Consider the following 16,424-nt stretch of genomic DNA (forward strand, 5'->3'; position numbering starts at 1 on the left):
TTCTGTATTCTTAGCCTGGGAGGAGATCAGGCACCTAGGCATCAGACTGGGAAAGACAGCCGTGTTGATAGTAACCTTTTCTCTGGTCATCCTATACCTGCAGAGCTTCTTTGGGGGGTTTGGCACAATAGAATGGAACTCTGGTGTAAGGTAAGCACCAAAATCCTTTCACAGTGTCACTTGCTCTCTTGAGATCTACCAGATCTTCTGAGAAATAAGTATTGTGTAGTGCTATGTACGTGAGGTTTTTCAAACTCATATAGAAATGAGATTATTAATTTTGAATGGACTTTCCCATTCCATAGTTGGTAAATTTGAAACGAGTTGTTTAGGAACCTCACTGGCTTTGAAAGTTAGTTTTGCATCTAAATAAGTTCAGTGGTGTCTTTTACTTCACAGTCAATGTCAAGTGTAACATGATAAATATACACATATGAAAAACAAATAATTTTTGTAAAGAAACCAGTTGAAATTATCAAAAATGGCAAGTAGTGTGAGAGGTGTGAGGGGCCTCAGTTTTTAGAATAGGTAGCATTTTTTCAGGATTTTATCTTCAGAAGAGTGTTCCTATTCAGGTCTTGGAATTATGAGCAGTCATCACTTCTTTTGCAGAAAATGTCAAATACGCATGTAGGAGCTCTTTAGTGTAATAGCATTCTGACAGAGTCCTTTGCCAGAAAATTCACTTGTCAGGTTCACTTAAAATCTTACTTGTTGCTATATTGTTCTTTCACTGGCCTTATGAAAGATCTCTTAGGCTCATGTTTTCTCTTTGCTTTACTAAAATGAAGTTGTTTGACACAGCTGTTCTAAGTCCTAAGACATACAAGTGACCTCTTTAACTCCTCGGAAGTATTCCTTTCCTAGGAATGTGGATATGTGTGGGGGTTAGATTTCATGCATTATAACATAAGATAATGCAGGCTATAGGCAATACAGTAAATGGCACTTATATAATAGGAAAAATGTGAATCCAGTAAAGAACAATATAGTACTGTATGAACATTTTGTTTACTTATCGTCCTATAAAATTCTCACAGATAAAATAAAATTAAGTCATTGGGATTTCTAGGTTTATTTCCCTGCACTTATTGATCACTAAAAAAGCATAATTGTTGAATGCTTTTTTATTTCTGCAGAAGGACTTCTAATTACACATTTTTACAAGAAAATGGGACATTCATTTGCATTACATAGTACTGGCAAAGGGGAAATATGTAAATATTTTAATGAGAATGTTAAGTATCTTTAATGTGTGAAAGGATGAAATTGTATGATGCAACAAAATAAATGTAAATGAACTAAATTTGCATGAACTAAGTAAGAGTGAGTGTGTTTCAATGAGAACTCCTTCTTTGTTCTTTAGTTCCTAACATTTCTGGATGTTACCTCAACTGAGATTTTGTTTTCCATGGGCTATGCTTTATAAGGAGCATACTTATTTACATAATGTAGGAACAAGTCTATTTTCAACCACTGGACCACAGCTATGTAGATTTTTTTATTTTAATTTTTGAAAGTTGGAAATTTTCTTGCACCCTCCAGATTTATCTGCTTAAGTTAACCAGCTATCACGAGCAGGTTTTTTTAAATCTATCTTTACAAAATTTTTCTTCTGTCATTTGAGAAACACATTTTGCTATACAGGTGCAGTTTCCAAATTAGACAAGAAGTAAGCCTGACAGCTGTAATTTCTTTTCACTGTTTTTTTCCCCCCTCTGAAAATTTCAAAATTAGTTCTTAAATTTGGCCTGATATAAAAAACTCTGAGTATATGCTTTTTCCATGTTTGGGGAAGTTCAAGCAGAGGTTAACAATATAATTTCAGCAAAAATAAAGGTTAATAAATAACTAACAAAGTGCTACTTATTCTTTTTTATTAGAAGGACACAGGTAAGTTTAGTTTGAAAATAGTCCCTAAAGGGATCTTTCCCTACACTTCCTTCTTTGATCTTCTATTTAGTATCTTTATCTCAGATCACAACTATAACGGAAGACTGCACCAACCTCTAAACATCTAGTGCAAGATAAGATTTAATTCAATAATAAAAAGTAAATAATTCAATTTCAGGACTTACTAAGCTTTTTCTTCTGCAGTTTAATATATTTATACAGTTATAAAATATACAGTATGTAGATATAGCAATTTTATTGTAATACAAAATGTTTACTACAAAAATGTGTTATTATTTGCTAAAGAATTCAGTGTTTGATGAGTTTTCAAAAGGTTAATTCAATGTCATTCAAGGGGATATATAGTCATTCACCCTAGGTTAACAGATTTTGCTATTTGAAACATTTTCCATTTATTAAGAGTGCATGTCTAATTCAGCTTCTCATAATTTTTCATACCAATTTTGTCCAACATAAGGTTTAAAATTACTTTGCTGCTGAGCTGTGTGAAAGTGAACTTCCAGGCAAGAGTATATGAGACTGAAAATTGTTGACATGCTTGTCTTCCTTTATGTTCTTGTGTATTTTGAAGTCTTGTACTTTACAAAGTATGTATTTTCAACCATGTCAGCATCTCAGTGCTTGGATAGAGGAGTAATAGCGAAGAAAACATTTGTGAAGTACATGCACACAGCTGTCCCACTGTATTTCAGTAGATGAGTCCCTTATGCCCTGGGACTTGATCTGTCCTCATAGAATAGGAGATATTTTCTTCTTTCTGACAGACTTGAAGAAGGAGTTTCACTGGGGGGAGTTGTTAATCACTGTGGTTATGATAACTAAGAGACTTTTCTGTGTTTATCATGATAAGGCTTAACTCCTCATCACTTGTGGCACTTTCTAGGAAAAGAAATATACTCTGTCTAGTAATATGGAAAAGTTGCAGTTGCAGTTTGGGATAGATCCCCATCAAACCTTCATTTTCGTGGATTTGCTTTCAATTTATAACTCAAGTACCTTTACAGAGATGAAAACCACCCAGTCTCATAGGGAAATTCAGAAAAAGTACTGTTGTTAAATAAATTTAGTTCCTTTTTTAATATTGCAGATTTATATATAATTTAAGATTAAATTTGTTGAACTATGCTGCTCTCTCTTCTGGATTTCTTCCCAAACTATGTCATTTTCTTTTGCAATTTAACCCAAATAAATTTTGACTTGATGGAAACACACATGGAGATATGACCCCAAGTCACAAAAACACTAGGCTTAATATTTATTTGGTCTAATCTCTCATTAATGAAAAATCATTATCAGCAAAACCACATTTCTGATAAATCTGAGAGTTTGGTTTTATGCCTGTATTTCAGAATTTTCATCAAGAAATCAAAGAAACAGATGATTCAGACAGCCTGATGAGCCTTGACAGTCTTGAGGCTGGAGAACAAAATGGAAATTGCACAACACAGAGTGAATCATCTTTTACCACACAGTGTGACTGTGCCCTGTATGAACCAGAAAAATGCCAGACTAGGAATAATGGTTTACTTCACACAGATCAAAGTACTTCTAAAAATGTTCATCTAAATAATTGTCTGAGAAATGTAGATTTGCTACACTACCACAACATACCTATTCATGATCTTTTAGCTAAACATAATGTTCTAACTCCTGCTGAACGTGTAAACACTTCAGAAGAGGAATCATCGGCTTCTCACAGATCTGGAAAACAACCTGCAGAATTCTCTGCCTCTGGTAAGCAAAAGAGCTCTGTAAGTAATGCATTTATTTTACTGCAAAACATAAAAGACAGAAGCAAGCCATCTTCTGGAACAGCTAGCACATTTGCCACTGGTCATCCTGTTTTCAATCCTAGCAGAGCCTGGGACAGCCCTGATTCTATTCCAGGAGTAAGAATTCAGGATCTGATGCAAGATCAGAGTTTTAAAATGACCCCGCAGGAGAGAACTAAATCTATGCAATCATCCAGTCAACCTATTGCAACATCTGTAATCTTATTTCCTAATCAGGGATGTTCCACTGGCATTCCCAGCACAGCTGATGTATTATCAAAGGACAAAAACATCAGCACAAAAACATCAGGCTTTTTAAAAAATACCTTTGGAAAAATGACTGAAACAAAAGAAGAAAATATTAAGTGTATGAATGATATTATTTCAGAAACATCTTTATTTCAGGACATACCAAATGCCTCAGTTCTGTTGGAAGTTAAACAACAGAATAATAAAGAAGGAACAGGAAATATAGTTGAAAATATGTCACTGTTACCTGATACAGAGTTCAATTCTGGCACTCCTGCACAGGACAAAAGCCTGAAAAATAATATTCTTGAAAGAAAAAGAGTGAAGTTATTTGGAAGTATCTTAAAGAAGGGTTCTAAGTATGAACCTAGTCATTTCAAAGCTGTGGTCACAGACCATGCGATCAGTTCTGGAACTCAACTCATGTCATCTATCAGAGACAGTTTAGAACTGGCAAAAATAAAAAAGAAAAGTGCAGAAATTGAAAAATGCAATAGGAAGCTAAAATGGTGTGATGAAATTGACCAGATAATAATAGAAAATGATGAAAAATGCTGTGAAAAAAGCATCAGCGAAATATGTTCTTCAAAACTGCAATGTGTTCAAACTGCAAATAACGCTCCTAAGAATAATTTAAGTATTGTTCCTCAGCCTTCAAACCCCATGTTCATAAAAAATCATCAGGAAAATTCTTATATGTCAAAACCAAACATTAATACTGAAAAATCAAATAAAGAATACCCATCTCAGAATATATTTACATCTACAGGATCCTTTTCTGCTAAGAAAGCTTGGATGGTATCAAAAGGTGAAGCAAGTAAACCCCCAGTATGTAGCACAAATGCTAAAGAAGGTGATCAACTCAAAAATAAGGCAAAAATAACCAGAAGAGCAACATCTGTAAGAGTTCAGTCACATTTTATGCCCAAGAAGAGAAGAGGCACTCTGATCCAACTGCAGTCAGCCACTGAAGCCAACCAGACTCAAAAAGCTCCAGGGAAATACCTCGCACCTCACCCACCTTCCACACCTCTGCCAGGAAACAGAAGTGTTGAGAACACAGGCAGCCCTGGGTGTCACTCACTGCCACCTGCATGCCTGCAAGCTACCGGTGCTAGCAGCAGTGATTTCAATGGCAGGCATGTTGTGCCAGCCAGTCAGGTTTTAAATAGGAACAGTGCAGAAAACAGTGAGAATATTGCTGGCTGTGCTGGCTTGGCCACTGCCATCTCTACAGCTGACTGCAGCACAGCCAAAGACAAACCTTGGGCAAAAAATATTTGTTCTGTAAATAGTGTTAAGGCAAGCGCCTGTCAAGATCATTCAGTAACTTGCTCTGAGAGAAGACCTGTTAACACAGAAAATAGATTACATCTCCATCATATCCCAGCAGCTGGAAAAACAAGCACCTTCTGGCATGGAGCACATTCTACCCAAGCTCCAAAAGAATCTGCTACTGGTAAGAGTCATGTTTCTGGGTCTGGGGTGGGGGAATGTTCAGACAAAAGTCTTCTTCAAATACATCACAGATTTGTTTTCAGTTAAAACATCCAACCTTTTCATCCATTCACACAACACAGCCAGTTTTAACAAGCTTTCACCATTTGTCATTCTCATTTCTATTCTAGTGGTGCCCAGAGGCCTCTCAAACGTCAATCCTCATTTCTAATAGCTCTCTGCAATATTAAATGAAAAGGAAGTATTTTCCCTGAGATTATATTCATGACTAATTAGCAGATGTGACAGGTGGTCTGAATAATGATATAGGAGGAAGTGACTAAGTTTATACAAGTGAGTTTTACAAGGTAACTAAGAGTGATAGCTTGTTGTCCAACAGTCACTGCCACCTGAGAGTGAAAGGAGGTTAGTTCTACTGTTTTTAAAATGCTGACACTCTACCTACAATTACTGATACTTAGTCCCTATAATACTATTAAAAGCTGAGCAAAAATTAAAGATTAGTTAAAATTAAAGAGCTTCTGCCAGGCGAACATTGCTCTGCTGCAATGTATATCTGATTTATAAAGAATTCTAAGAAATTTGAGGAACAATATTGCATTTTATTAAAAATTAGCCTTGGGAACAATATGAGGCACAAATTGGTTGATAAGGTAGAGGAAAGATGGATAAGAAATATTTGGGAGAGTAAACTTTAATCTCCTGGGGTTTACATTTCAATTGACATTTCATGCTTTTTTATTTGCCTTGTTTGTCCTGTGCAGCCTAGCTATATTCTGTGCCTTGGGCACTGATGACATCCTTGTGCTTGTAATTTCTGTGTAGTGTGCTGGTTTGCTTCCTACTCAGGGCTGCAGCTGGAGCTCCTGAGAGCTGTAGTCCCTGCTTCAGGTACCAGCAGTATTCCGAACTGCTTTTCATACTGGGATCACCCCAAGGTCTGGCCATGGAACTCAAAGATTCTTTCTAACAAAATGATGAATATCCTTAACTTTAAGCCCCACACATTTTTAGTTTTATCTACAGTAGTACAGTTTTAACAGTTTTTACAGTTTTAATGGAGTGATTCAGAACATCTCTGTTGTGTAAGAGCAGATGCAAGCAGGTGAATATTCTTGGCCTAAAGCAGGGGTGGGAACAGAAAATATTATCTGCTTGTCTGTTCCAGTTCAAAGTCAAACAGATGAGTTTAAGATCTGTGTGACTTAACCTATTTGATTTTACATTGGAAATGAATGAAGACTTGCTTTACCATGCCTTGCCTCCAGCAGAGATTTTTGTCTCTTGATGTCCTTATCTGCATATGAAATCAATGAATCAGGAAATGTCCTGAGTCCAAGTTGTGCACGACTAACAATGACTTCACTGCAGCTTTATCTGCACTACATCCTCCACATGACTCCAGCTCTTTTAGAGAAGAGCTGAGTAACTGCCTTTTAAAATGTATGTGGGTTGCCCTCTCTCAGTATCTGCTTGTATTTTGTATTTTGAAAGTCGTCTTTATTTTAAATACTCTAGATAGCTCTTACTGACTTGCTGTTATTTGTTCAATTGCCTGCAAATGCATATAGACACCATAGTCTTGTCCTAAAGTGCTTGCAGTGAGACTGAATACTGCAGTGCTCTCTAGTAAAATATCTGCAGAGTTCCATGAGGTCTGTGAAGACACTGTAGAAAATGTGATCTGTTGCAATGCTTTGCCAAATGTACAGAAAGTGAGATAAATACAATTGAGAACGAGATGACTACAATTGTTGTCCATGAGGATCTTAATTTAGTTTGGCTTCCAGGCTTCAAGTTGTATATCTCCTGCCTGACACACATTATAGCATATTATTCTAGCTGGATATTAGAATTTTTAACACCTTTCTAGTTCAGTCAGTAAAGGCTTTAAAAACGTGTTTAACCTTTAGCCTGTGACAAATATGGGGCTAATTAACATGCTTAAAGTTAAATTACAGTAGACTGCTAAAATCTCATTCCCTAAAGATACTATTGATTATCATTATTTTATCTTATATATCTCAAATGAATGTTCTCCTTGGCATTGATCTAGTCGTGTAAATTAATTAAATTAAGTATTGATGCACAGACATAAAGCAACTTTGAATTATATTTTTTCAGAAAAACATTATGTGATTACTAATATAACAAGTGAGTTATTTTTTCTTTTTCTTTTTTTAAAATTTTCTCTCATATTTAATATAACATGATCACCTTTCCTTTTCAGATGTTATTCAGCACCATGTATTGTGTTACAATAATTTGCATATAACTAAATGGCAATGTTTCAAAGCTAGTGTGTCCCATGTTACTGTTGATGACAGCAGCCAGATGACTAGTTTCAAATATGTTTCTAGGATGAGTTCTTTTTCTATGAGTGATAAGAATTCTGCTTTAATGTCACTGTAATAACCATAAAAGAAATAAAATTGTGTTGGAATCAGCAATGCAACTCTTGGTCAAATTATGAACTGCTCATTAAACTGCACATGTAAATATTTATTGTGTAAATAAATAGGTCATTTGTGTTCCCAAGTTTAAATCTAGTAACTCCATTTACAAATCTAGTAACTGTGTTTACAAATAAGAATATAGTATCTCCTTGGTATGTAGATTCCTGAGTTGCACATGAAAATACTAATTTGCATTTCCACTTTATTTGTATGCATGAAAGTTTAATTAAGAACATAATTTTAATTTTGAGACTTGAGGCTTCCATTTTGAAAATGTATTGCTACACCAGGCAAAACTGAGATAAATTTGAGGTACTGTGTCTAGATTAGACTTCTCTGGCTGAGAGAAAATGCTGCACATCAGTACTGCCTTTTAAAAATTAGCACAAAGATGTATGAATTAATAAGGTTAACTACAAAATGCCAAGCTATAGAAATAAAGTTTAAATCCATGATTTTTAAATCTCACAATGCCTGTGAGCCCACACCTGGAACACTGTGTTCAGTTCTGGGCTCCTCAGTACAAGAGAGACATGGACATGCTGGAGAGTGTCTAGCAAAGAGCCACAAAGATGGTAAAGGGACAGGAGCACCCCTATGAGGAAAGGCTGAGAGAGCTTGGAGTATTTAGCCTGTAGAAGAGAAGGTCTTGGGGAGTCTTACCAATATCTGTAAATACCTGGGAGGAAGCTGCAAAGAGGACTTTTAGACTTACTAGACTTATGTTGCCCACTGAAAGTACCTTAGCAGTGGGTACAAACTGAATCACAGGAAGTTCCCTCTGAACACCAGGAAACTTTTTTATATTGCAAGAGTGACTGAGCACTGGCATAAATTGCCCAGAGACTTTCTTGAGTCTCCATCCTTGGAGTCACTCAAAAGCCATCTGGGCATGGTCCTGGGCAATGAGCTCTATGTGACCCTGCTAGAGTGGAGGCACTGGACCAGATGGCCTCAGAAAGTCCCTTCCCACCTCTACCACTCTGTGATTTTGTGAAACACGTAAACTTTGTGAACTACTACATGTTTTCTGCACACTACTATGGAATCTTAATGGCAGTTGAATCAATTAACATATAGATCCAACAATTTATCAACGGTGATTTATTGTATTGGGCAGTTAGACTTTAAGATTATTCTCTAAATGCAGTTTATTTTCTAAAACATTACTTATTTGATATTTTTTTATATCACAGCTCAACTTTCATTCTCCTTTTTACTTGGTAACACTTGGTACCCCTGTACAGACCATCTTTATTTTCTGGGACTCAACATGGGGTTTCACTTAAGCTCCTTATGTCCACACCCAAGACAATTTAGGGAGAATCACATGTAACTATCTAAATGTGGACAGAGACATTCATTCCCCATTGTTAGTTCTGCTACTACTATATTTACTGTGTTGTTTACACATTTTGGTTTACTTTTGTCTGCATGTCATTTAAGGTGGTGTTCCTGTTACAAGACAAAATCAGGTTTTTGGCAACTATGAAATCAAACACCGAGGTTTTTCAGAATGCAGAAGACAAAGTCTCATCTCTAAAATATGGAAGCCTGCTCATCGTGCACAGGTTAGTATAAAACACCATAAAAAAATTAAAATGTTATTTATCTTCAAAATGGAAAGAGTTTCAGGAATGTCAAACATTTGTTCATTGTCACATGATTTTGAATCAATGCTTATAAACACCTTGTTGTCACTGCTAATGAAAAGAATAAAACCAACTAGAATACATCTCTATATTTGTGTACCATATTTTTTTCACTTGAAAACATTTGGTAATACAAAATGTTAAAATATGTTGAGAAGGTAGTATAGTTACTTTAAATTATACTTAAAACACTCTTACAATATTTTTGATAGAATTCATTATGTCCAGCTGCCCAGCTGAGTCCCATTCAATCTGCATTTGATCCAGTACAAAAGATGAAAAACATCTCTAAATCTGAGGAAGGTATAGTAACACAACTCACTTCAGTTCTTTATTATACATAAAGTAGAATGACAGAATATACCCACTGTGTAACATGGCTTGTGTCTTTTAGCATCAGTGATTCTAAGTAAGAAAGTGTAATTCTATACAGCATTTTTTTTCCTGTAAAGATAAGATATAGCATCATATAGCATGATATTAATGGTTTTATAAATGCATTACAACATATATTCAATTTTTATTCAATTCCTAGAGTTTTTTTAACTGTATGTGTCACATATAACTGTATGATGTGGACAGGTATTGCTCGGTATCATTACATATTTCCAAACTCAATAGTACCTACTCTGGTACTACTTGTAAGATAAATTAGTGTCCTTAATTATTTCATTTTCTAACATACCATGTTTCTTGATTTTCCCACCTTTTTCTTCTTTAAAGTCAATTTTGTATTTCACAGACCTATGGTTATGAAAAAGAGCAGTTTATTTAAATGTTTATTCAAATGAGCCCTTCTCATTTGAAGATCCCCCTGCAATCTCTTCAGTTTCAGAAAGCACTGCTCAGTTTCTAGTGGCAGAAAAACTAGCAAATACGCCAATTGCAGAGGGTGAAATCCTGGCAGTCATGGACCATGTGAAGCCAGACAGACAGCTCTCACTGCTTAAAAGGGCTCTATGTCCAGGCAGGAGTACCCTTTCCATAGAAGAACAGAAGATTTTCCAGTCTCTGGATTGTCTGGATGAAAAGCTACAAAGTAAGTTGGATAATAAATATACTGCTACATCTGTTGATTAAATAACTTTATATTTTGTTGCCATCGATTTTTAGGATGAAACCAAGAATCCTGTAATAGAAATATTTTCTGTTGTTGCTGTTCTTGTTGTTGTTGTTGTTTACTAAATGTATCAAACAGTGTATCAAAATCAGGAAACCCTTCTTTAAGTCAATGAAATTAATTTAAAACAATTATGAATTTTTCTTTGTAAAGAATAACTCTAAATGTGATGGGAGGATATCTTCAGATACCTGTTGTTTGTAAGAGATGTTTGTCAAAATTGTTCCGTCAAGGTGCATCGGGTCCATCAGCCTCACTTGGAAATCTGTTCCAAAGCTTATCCATCTTCATTTTTTTGCAATTTTTTTGCAAATTATTGCCCTCTATGTCATACAGTTTTGCAAATGTAGCCCTTTATAATGAATGGGCTTTTCATTTTCTTTCTTCTAATAGTTTAGAATGTTTCTCTTCTCCATGAATTCTGAAAGACTAGAAATAATAAATAAGGAGTTCTGACATTGCTGCAGATAAATATAAATGTATAAATGAATATTACTTGTGCAACCATTTAAAAATGGCATTCTTACCTAAGTGTTCTCTAACTTGTTCTTCCTTTATGCCAGGTGGATTTCTTACCTGCTTTATACTGGTGCTCTTTGTATGAACTCCCCAGCCACAGCTTCCATTTTGCTGAAGAATGTGGGGGAAAAGTCTGTACTTGTTCTTAATAATTTTTTCCCCTGTGATTAGTCAGCTGATGCTTTCTTTAGTCATCCTATGATCTTGCACTTGAAGAACAAACTTACTTCCTGAGTCTCTTGCTGCTTTAGGATTTGTTTTGACTGATGTGATCATACCGGTCTTCCATTGAAAATTCACATTAGTTTGGCATAGTTTTGGTATTTTGTGTGCTCCATCCTGTACTTGAAATCAGTGGGAACCTTATGACTTAGTCTCTTCTGCTTGGCTGATTGGCTTTTTATATGATTGGAATAACTGCTTGTCATTTGTGCTCTACATGGAATTGCCAGGTGTCTCCTGAATTTTACATTTTCCTTGCACTTTTTTCATATAAAATTTTAAATGCTAATTATTTGATTTATTAGAAATAAAATGCTTTCCAAATGTCCACTGATTTCACTTTACTATTCCACTGCTATTCCTTCTGGACTGCACTATTTATGATCAGTTTATCTGTTTACCCCCTTATTGACTGGAATCAAACTAAACCAGGGTTTATTAAACTTCTGCACACTATCTGTGTATTTCTACATTATATGGTGAATAGTCTCACTTTGAGGAAAAAAGCTTCAGTTTCCTATAGACTGCAACAATAGAATAAAAGATCTTTGCAATTGTTTAGAAACTTTGTGCAGCTGTAGCTTACAATTCTTGCTCTGTGAAACAGTGGTTCAGAATTTCATTGTATCATAACCCGTGGTAAATGGAAATTTACCTTCCATTTGCCTGGAAGGTAAATTTCCATTTACCTTCCAGGCAAATGGAAATTTAAAAATCCATTTTTTACCAGGAAACTGTTTTAGTATGATGTGCTCAGGTTAAGAAAGTGGATATGAAAAGAGAAATATGAGCATATAAAAATTAAATTTCTGTGTAAGTAACAGAGAAACTACAAAGAAGGGAAAGGTGAATTCAGCAAAATATCTGGGAGCAACAACGCTGAATTTTTTGAAATGTGAAAAGGAAAACTGTAAGAAAAGTACATAGCAGTATGGAAGAAACAGTGAAAGAATCATAGGAATTAACAGATTGAAAATGAAGTAACTGTGAAAATTAGTGTAATACATACACGTACATATGTGTCTCAGAAATTTAATTAGCATGCCTAATTATTTGGGGATTAATACTGGTAGTAGGAAGCTGGGAAATTTTACAGGTAGACTTACATGTAAGTACTTGTAAGTAACTAAGTGTTGTAGGTATTCACACGTCATACAAGTACGTTGCTTTTCTAAGCTGTTATCTTTTTGCATCCCTTCTTTTGGCTTTGTTTTCACATGTTACCAAATTGAAAAATCGTGTAGCTTTATATTGGTCTTTTTAATGAATAGCAGTCAATCACTAGCCAATCTACATTTGAAATATTTGTTGCTGATGAGTAGATAGCATTCTTTTCTCTAGCTTTAGATGTCTTTATTGGTACTAAATTTTTTGTTCATATACTATTTAGATGCAAATTTTAAAAATAGAGGTATGGCCTATACTTCAGCAGCTGTTGGCAGGGGAAATAAAACCAGTGCTATTAAATTACATTTTCACAGCCTTCAGAAAGTTTTTAGTTGAATATTTGACTGTGAATCTTATTTTTATTGAAGTATTTTTTATTTGATATTCATTATATACTTTAATGCTTTTTTCAGATGTTCAAAAAGCCATTACCAGAAACCCATTTGCTTCACATGTTTTGCAGATAAGCAACCCTTAGTAAGTATTTAATTTAAATGTGTTTAGCTTTAATTTCTACAAACTAACCTTATGGCTTATTTTATTGTAAAAATATAATTGAAAATACTGATATCAATCTATTCAGCTGGCTTGCCCTATTTTCTGTTTATGTAAAAAAAACCCCAACAAACATGAACTTTATATTACTGTAAACAGGCTTTAACAGTTTATGTCAGACTGCCTCATCCTCTGGCTTCATTTCCATTTTGGTATTTGAAGACATTTGCTAAGTCCAGGAAGTCCCAAGAACTTCTAAGGAACAGTCATTTAGCAGGGTCCATTTGAAGTATATGTAACTCAGAAATAATTTGTAGTTCTTTGCAGTAAGGTCTCCCCTGAGCCTCCTTTTCTCCAGGCTGAACACCCCCAGCTCCCTCAGCTGCTCCTCACAGCACTTGTGCTCCAGAGCCTTCCCCAGCTCCGTTGCCCTTCCCTGGACACGCTCCAGCCCCTCAATGTCTCTCTTGCACTGAGGGGCCCAGAACTGAGCACAGCATTGGAGCTGTGGCCTCAGCAGTGCTGGCTACAGGGGGACGGTCACTGCCCTGCTCCTGCTGGCCACACCTGGCTGATCCAGGCCAGGATGCCATCGGCCTTCTTGGCACATTGCTGGTTCATGTTCAGCTGCCATTGATGAACATCCCCAGGTCCTTTTCTAGTGAGCAATTTTCCAGCCACTGCCCCCAGCCTGTAGCACTGCCTGGGGTTGCAATGACACAGGTGCAGGACCCAGCACTTGGCCTTGTTGAACCTCAACAGTTGGCATTGACCAACTTTTACCATTGATCCAGCCTGTCCAGATTTCCCTGAAGAGCCACCAGCAGATCAACACTCCAACCCAACTTGGTGTCAGCTGCAAAGTGACTGAGAGTGTATTCATCCCCTAATCCAGATCAGTGATAAAGAACTGGCCCCAGCACTGAGCCCTTGGGAAACCCACTTGTGACGGGTGCCAGCTGGATGTACCTCCAGGCACCACCACTTTCTGGGCTCAGCCAACTAGACAGTTTTTTAATCTCTGAGGAGTGTCGCAGACATCATTTTGTGAAAATCCTTTTCTTGGGATTTTTCCTTCTGAGAAGCTGAGAGGCCTCAGAAACAAAATGTAAACAATGGTTATCTGCTGTTGTGGAATGCAACAGGTGGATATTTGATTGGCCCATCTTAGATGTTTATAATTAATGGCCAATCAAGGCCCAGCTGTCAGACAGAGTCTGAGGCAGCTGCCTTTTGTTATCATTCTTTTCTATTCTTAGCTTAACTAGCCTTCTGAGATGAAACTTTTCCTTCTATTCTTTAGTATAGTTTCAATGTAATATATATCATAAAATAATAAATCGAGCCTTCTGTAACATAGAGTCAGATCTACGTCTCTTCACTCATCCTAAGACCCCTGTAACCACCGTCACAGAGGAGTGCATCCATTCATACCATAAGCAGCCAGTTTTCCAGGAGACTGCTGTGGGGAACTGTGCCAAAGTATTTACTGAAGTCCAGATAAAGAATATGCACAGCCTTTCCTGCATCCACTAAGTGGGTCACCTGGTCATAGAAGGAGATCAGGTTGGTCAAAGAGGACCTGTCTTTCCTATACCCATGCTGGCTGGGCCTGATACCCTCATGGTCCTGTACATACTGTGTGATCACAGTCAAGATGATCTGCTTCGCATACTGCATATACTTTACTGGATAAGCTGTTACCAAAAATGTTAAAGAAAATGTTCTTTATTCATAAGGCTTTTACAACTCCCTGAATTTGAGACTGAAACACCCCAGGAAGTATCCCAGCTCCTAAATTCAAAATGATTGCTCGGTTTTGAAGTGAGACTCTGAAAAGACAACTGTGCATCAGTGCCTTTCTTCTTATGAATCTCAGTAATAGGTGTGACTTGGAACCTCAACTTCCTTTCTTCTGCCTCCTATATTATAAATTTAGTTGTTTACAGCTAAACAACTTTTGTTTTTAAATTTTTTTTTAATTTTGTTTTTTTCTGCACAGTTACCTTTATTGGATCTAAGTGTGTTTTAATAATGCATTTTTGAACTCTGGTCCTTCATGGTCTGCCCAACATTAAAAATAAAAAAAAAAAAAAGAAACAAAGCTGTTTTCCTCACCAATGCATTTCCATGGCTTTCAATAGACAGAATCCTTTCTTGGCTGACTGGTCTGCAACAAAGCTTTCTCCCACTAATTCATCTACAATATTTTTATTTCATGAATACGATACAAACAGTAGATATTGCTCAGTCTGTCCAGTCTCTGGAACTTCAAGTTCTCTGATGGACATTTAAGACCCTCCTTTCACTACAAGTATATACTTACACATTGAAACAGGTGTCCAGCTATAGATATACATTCAAATCTCAGCCACTGGTTTGGAATTCTTCTTGATGATAACAATGAACTGTCATATAAGCATCCAGCTGCAGAAAAAGTACAGATGAATGAGATCAAATCTACTGGGAGAAACAATGGGGTTTTAAATTTTTACTTCACCAAGAGAACAACCTGTTTCAGCTCTCCTTGTTTCAGAGCACCCAGATAAAATATGGATATTTACACAGTAATTTCTGTGAAGGACCTTGTACTCTGTAATACCAACCTCTAAATCCAGATGAAGGTATGTAGTTTTTTATAGAATGGAAAATAGATCACATGATACCATCAAATTATACTTCTTGAATGTTATACATAATCACATTTCTGTTCATGTACATGCATATCTCACTATATTCTGTTTTATTATAGAGTATTCAGCAATGCCTGTCCTCCCCTTGGGTGAGCCCTGCAATAGCCTCACAGCAGTACCAGAGTACTTCCAGCTGGCAACCCACTGCAATTGTACAGGAGACACTGACAGTATCTGCTACAGGATCTTGTGGCTTTATGTACTTTATATGCAGTGTGTATAATGTTTGAAAATACAAAATTAGCAACAAAATTAAGAAGAAAGCAGAAACTCAAATAATGAATGTCAATTGACTGGTAAGCATTTTTAGGATAACTCAGTCTATTTTATTCTGCACTTTATTGTAAAATCAATTTAAAAAAACCCATCAGAATTGTTATGCTAGTTCTGGATTAAAGACCTTTTGTTAACAAGCATGATACTTCAATTTGTGAAGTTAATTGCTAAGAAACGGTAAGTTTTTAACTTCTTCTTGTTCACTTCCTCTGCTGTTTCAATAAAAAGTAATAAAAAGATAAACATTCATAGAATCATAAAATCACAAAACTATTTCAGTTGGAAGATCATTGAGTTCATCAACCTGACACTGCAGTGTTTGCCACTAAACCAAGTACTCAGGCACCACATCCTCATCTCTTTTTTTTTGTTAAACAAGCAGTTGTTCATACCTACACAGTAACAATTGTCTCGGGGGTTAAGCTCTCCTG

The 16,424-nt window shown here is 36.1% G+C and overlaps 1 protein-coding gene across 3 annotated transcripts in view; it reads left to right on the top strand.

The window, feature by feature from the left end:
• Positions 1 to 16,136, top strand: part of CEP126 (centrosomal protein 126) — a 38,176-nt gene extending 22,040 nt beyond the window's left edge. The window contains exons 6-12 of one of the 3 annotated variants that reach the window (XM_066570665.1): positions 3,264 to 3,648; positions 4,705 to 5,394; positions 9,296 to 9,420; positions 9,714 to 9,804; positions 10,331 to 10,540; positions 12,943 to 13,006; positions 15,777 to 16,136. In XM_066570665.1, coding sequence (XP_066426762.1) covers positions 3,264 to 3,648; positions 4,705 to 5,394; positions 9,296 to 9,420; positions 9,714 to 9,804; positions 10,331 to 10,540; positions 12,943 to 13,006; position 15,777 — 1,566 coding nt within the window. In that variant the 3' untranslated portion in view covers positions 15,778 to 16,136. Of the gene's footprint in view, positions 1 to 3,263; positions 5,395 to 9,295; positions 9,421 to 9,713; positions 9,805 to 10,330; positions 10,541 to 12,942; positions 13,007 to 15,776 lie in introns of those variants that run through there. The other 2 variants (XM_066570649.1, XM_066570657.1) reach the window with 2 other exon arrangements.
• The last annotated feature ends 288 nt before the right edge of the window (positions 16,137 to 16,424 follow it).

The sequence above is a fragment of the Molothrus aeneus genome, chromosome 2 (genome assembly GCF_037042795.1).
Source record: "Molothrus aeneus isolate 106 chromosome 2, BPBGC_Maene_1.0, whole genome shotgun sequence".
NCBI lineage: Eukaryota > Metazoa > Chordata > Aves > Passeriformes > Icteridae > Molothrus > Molothrus aeneus.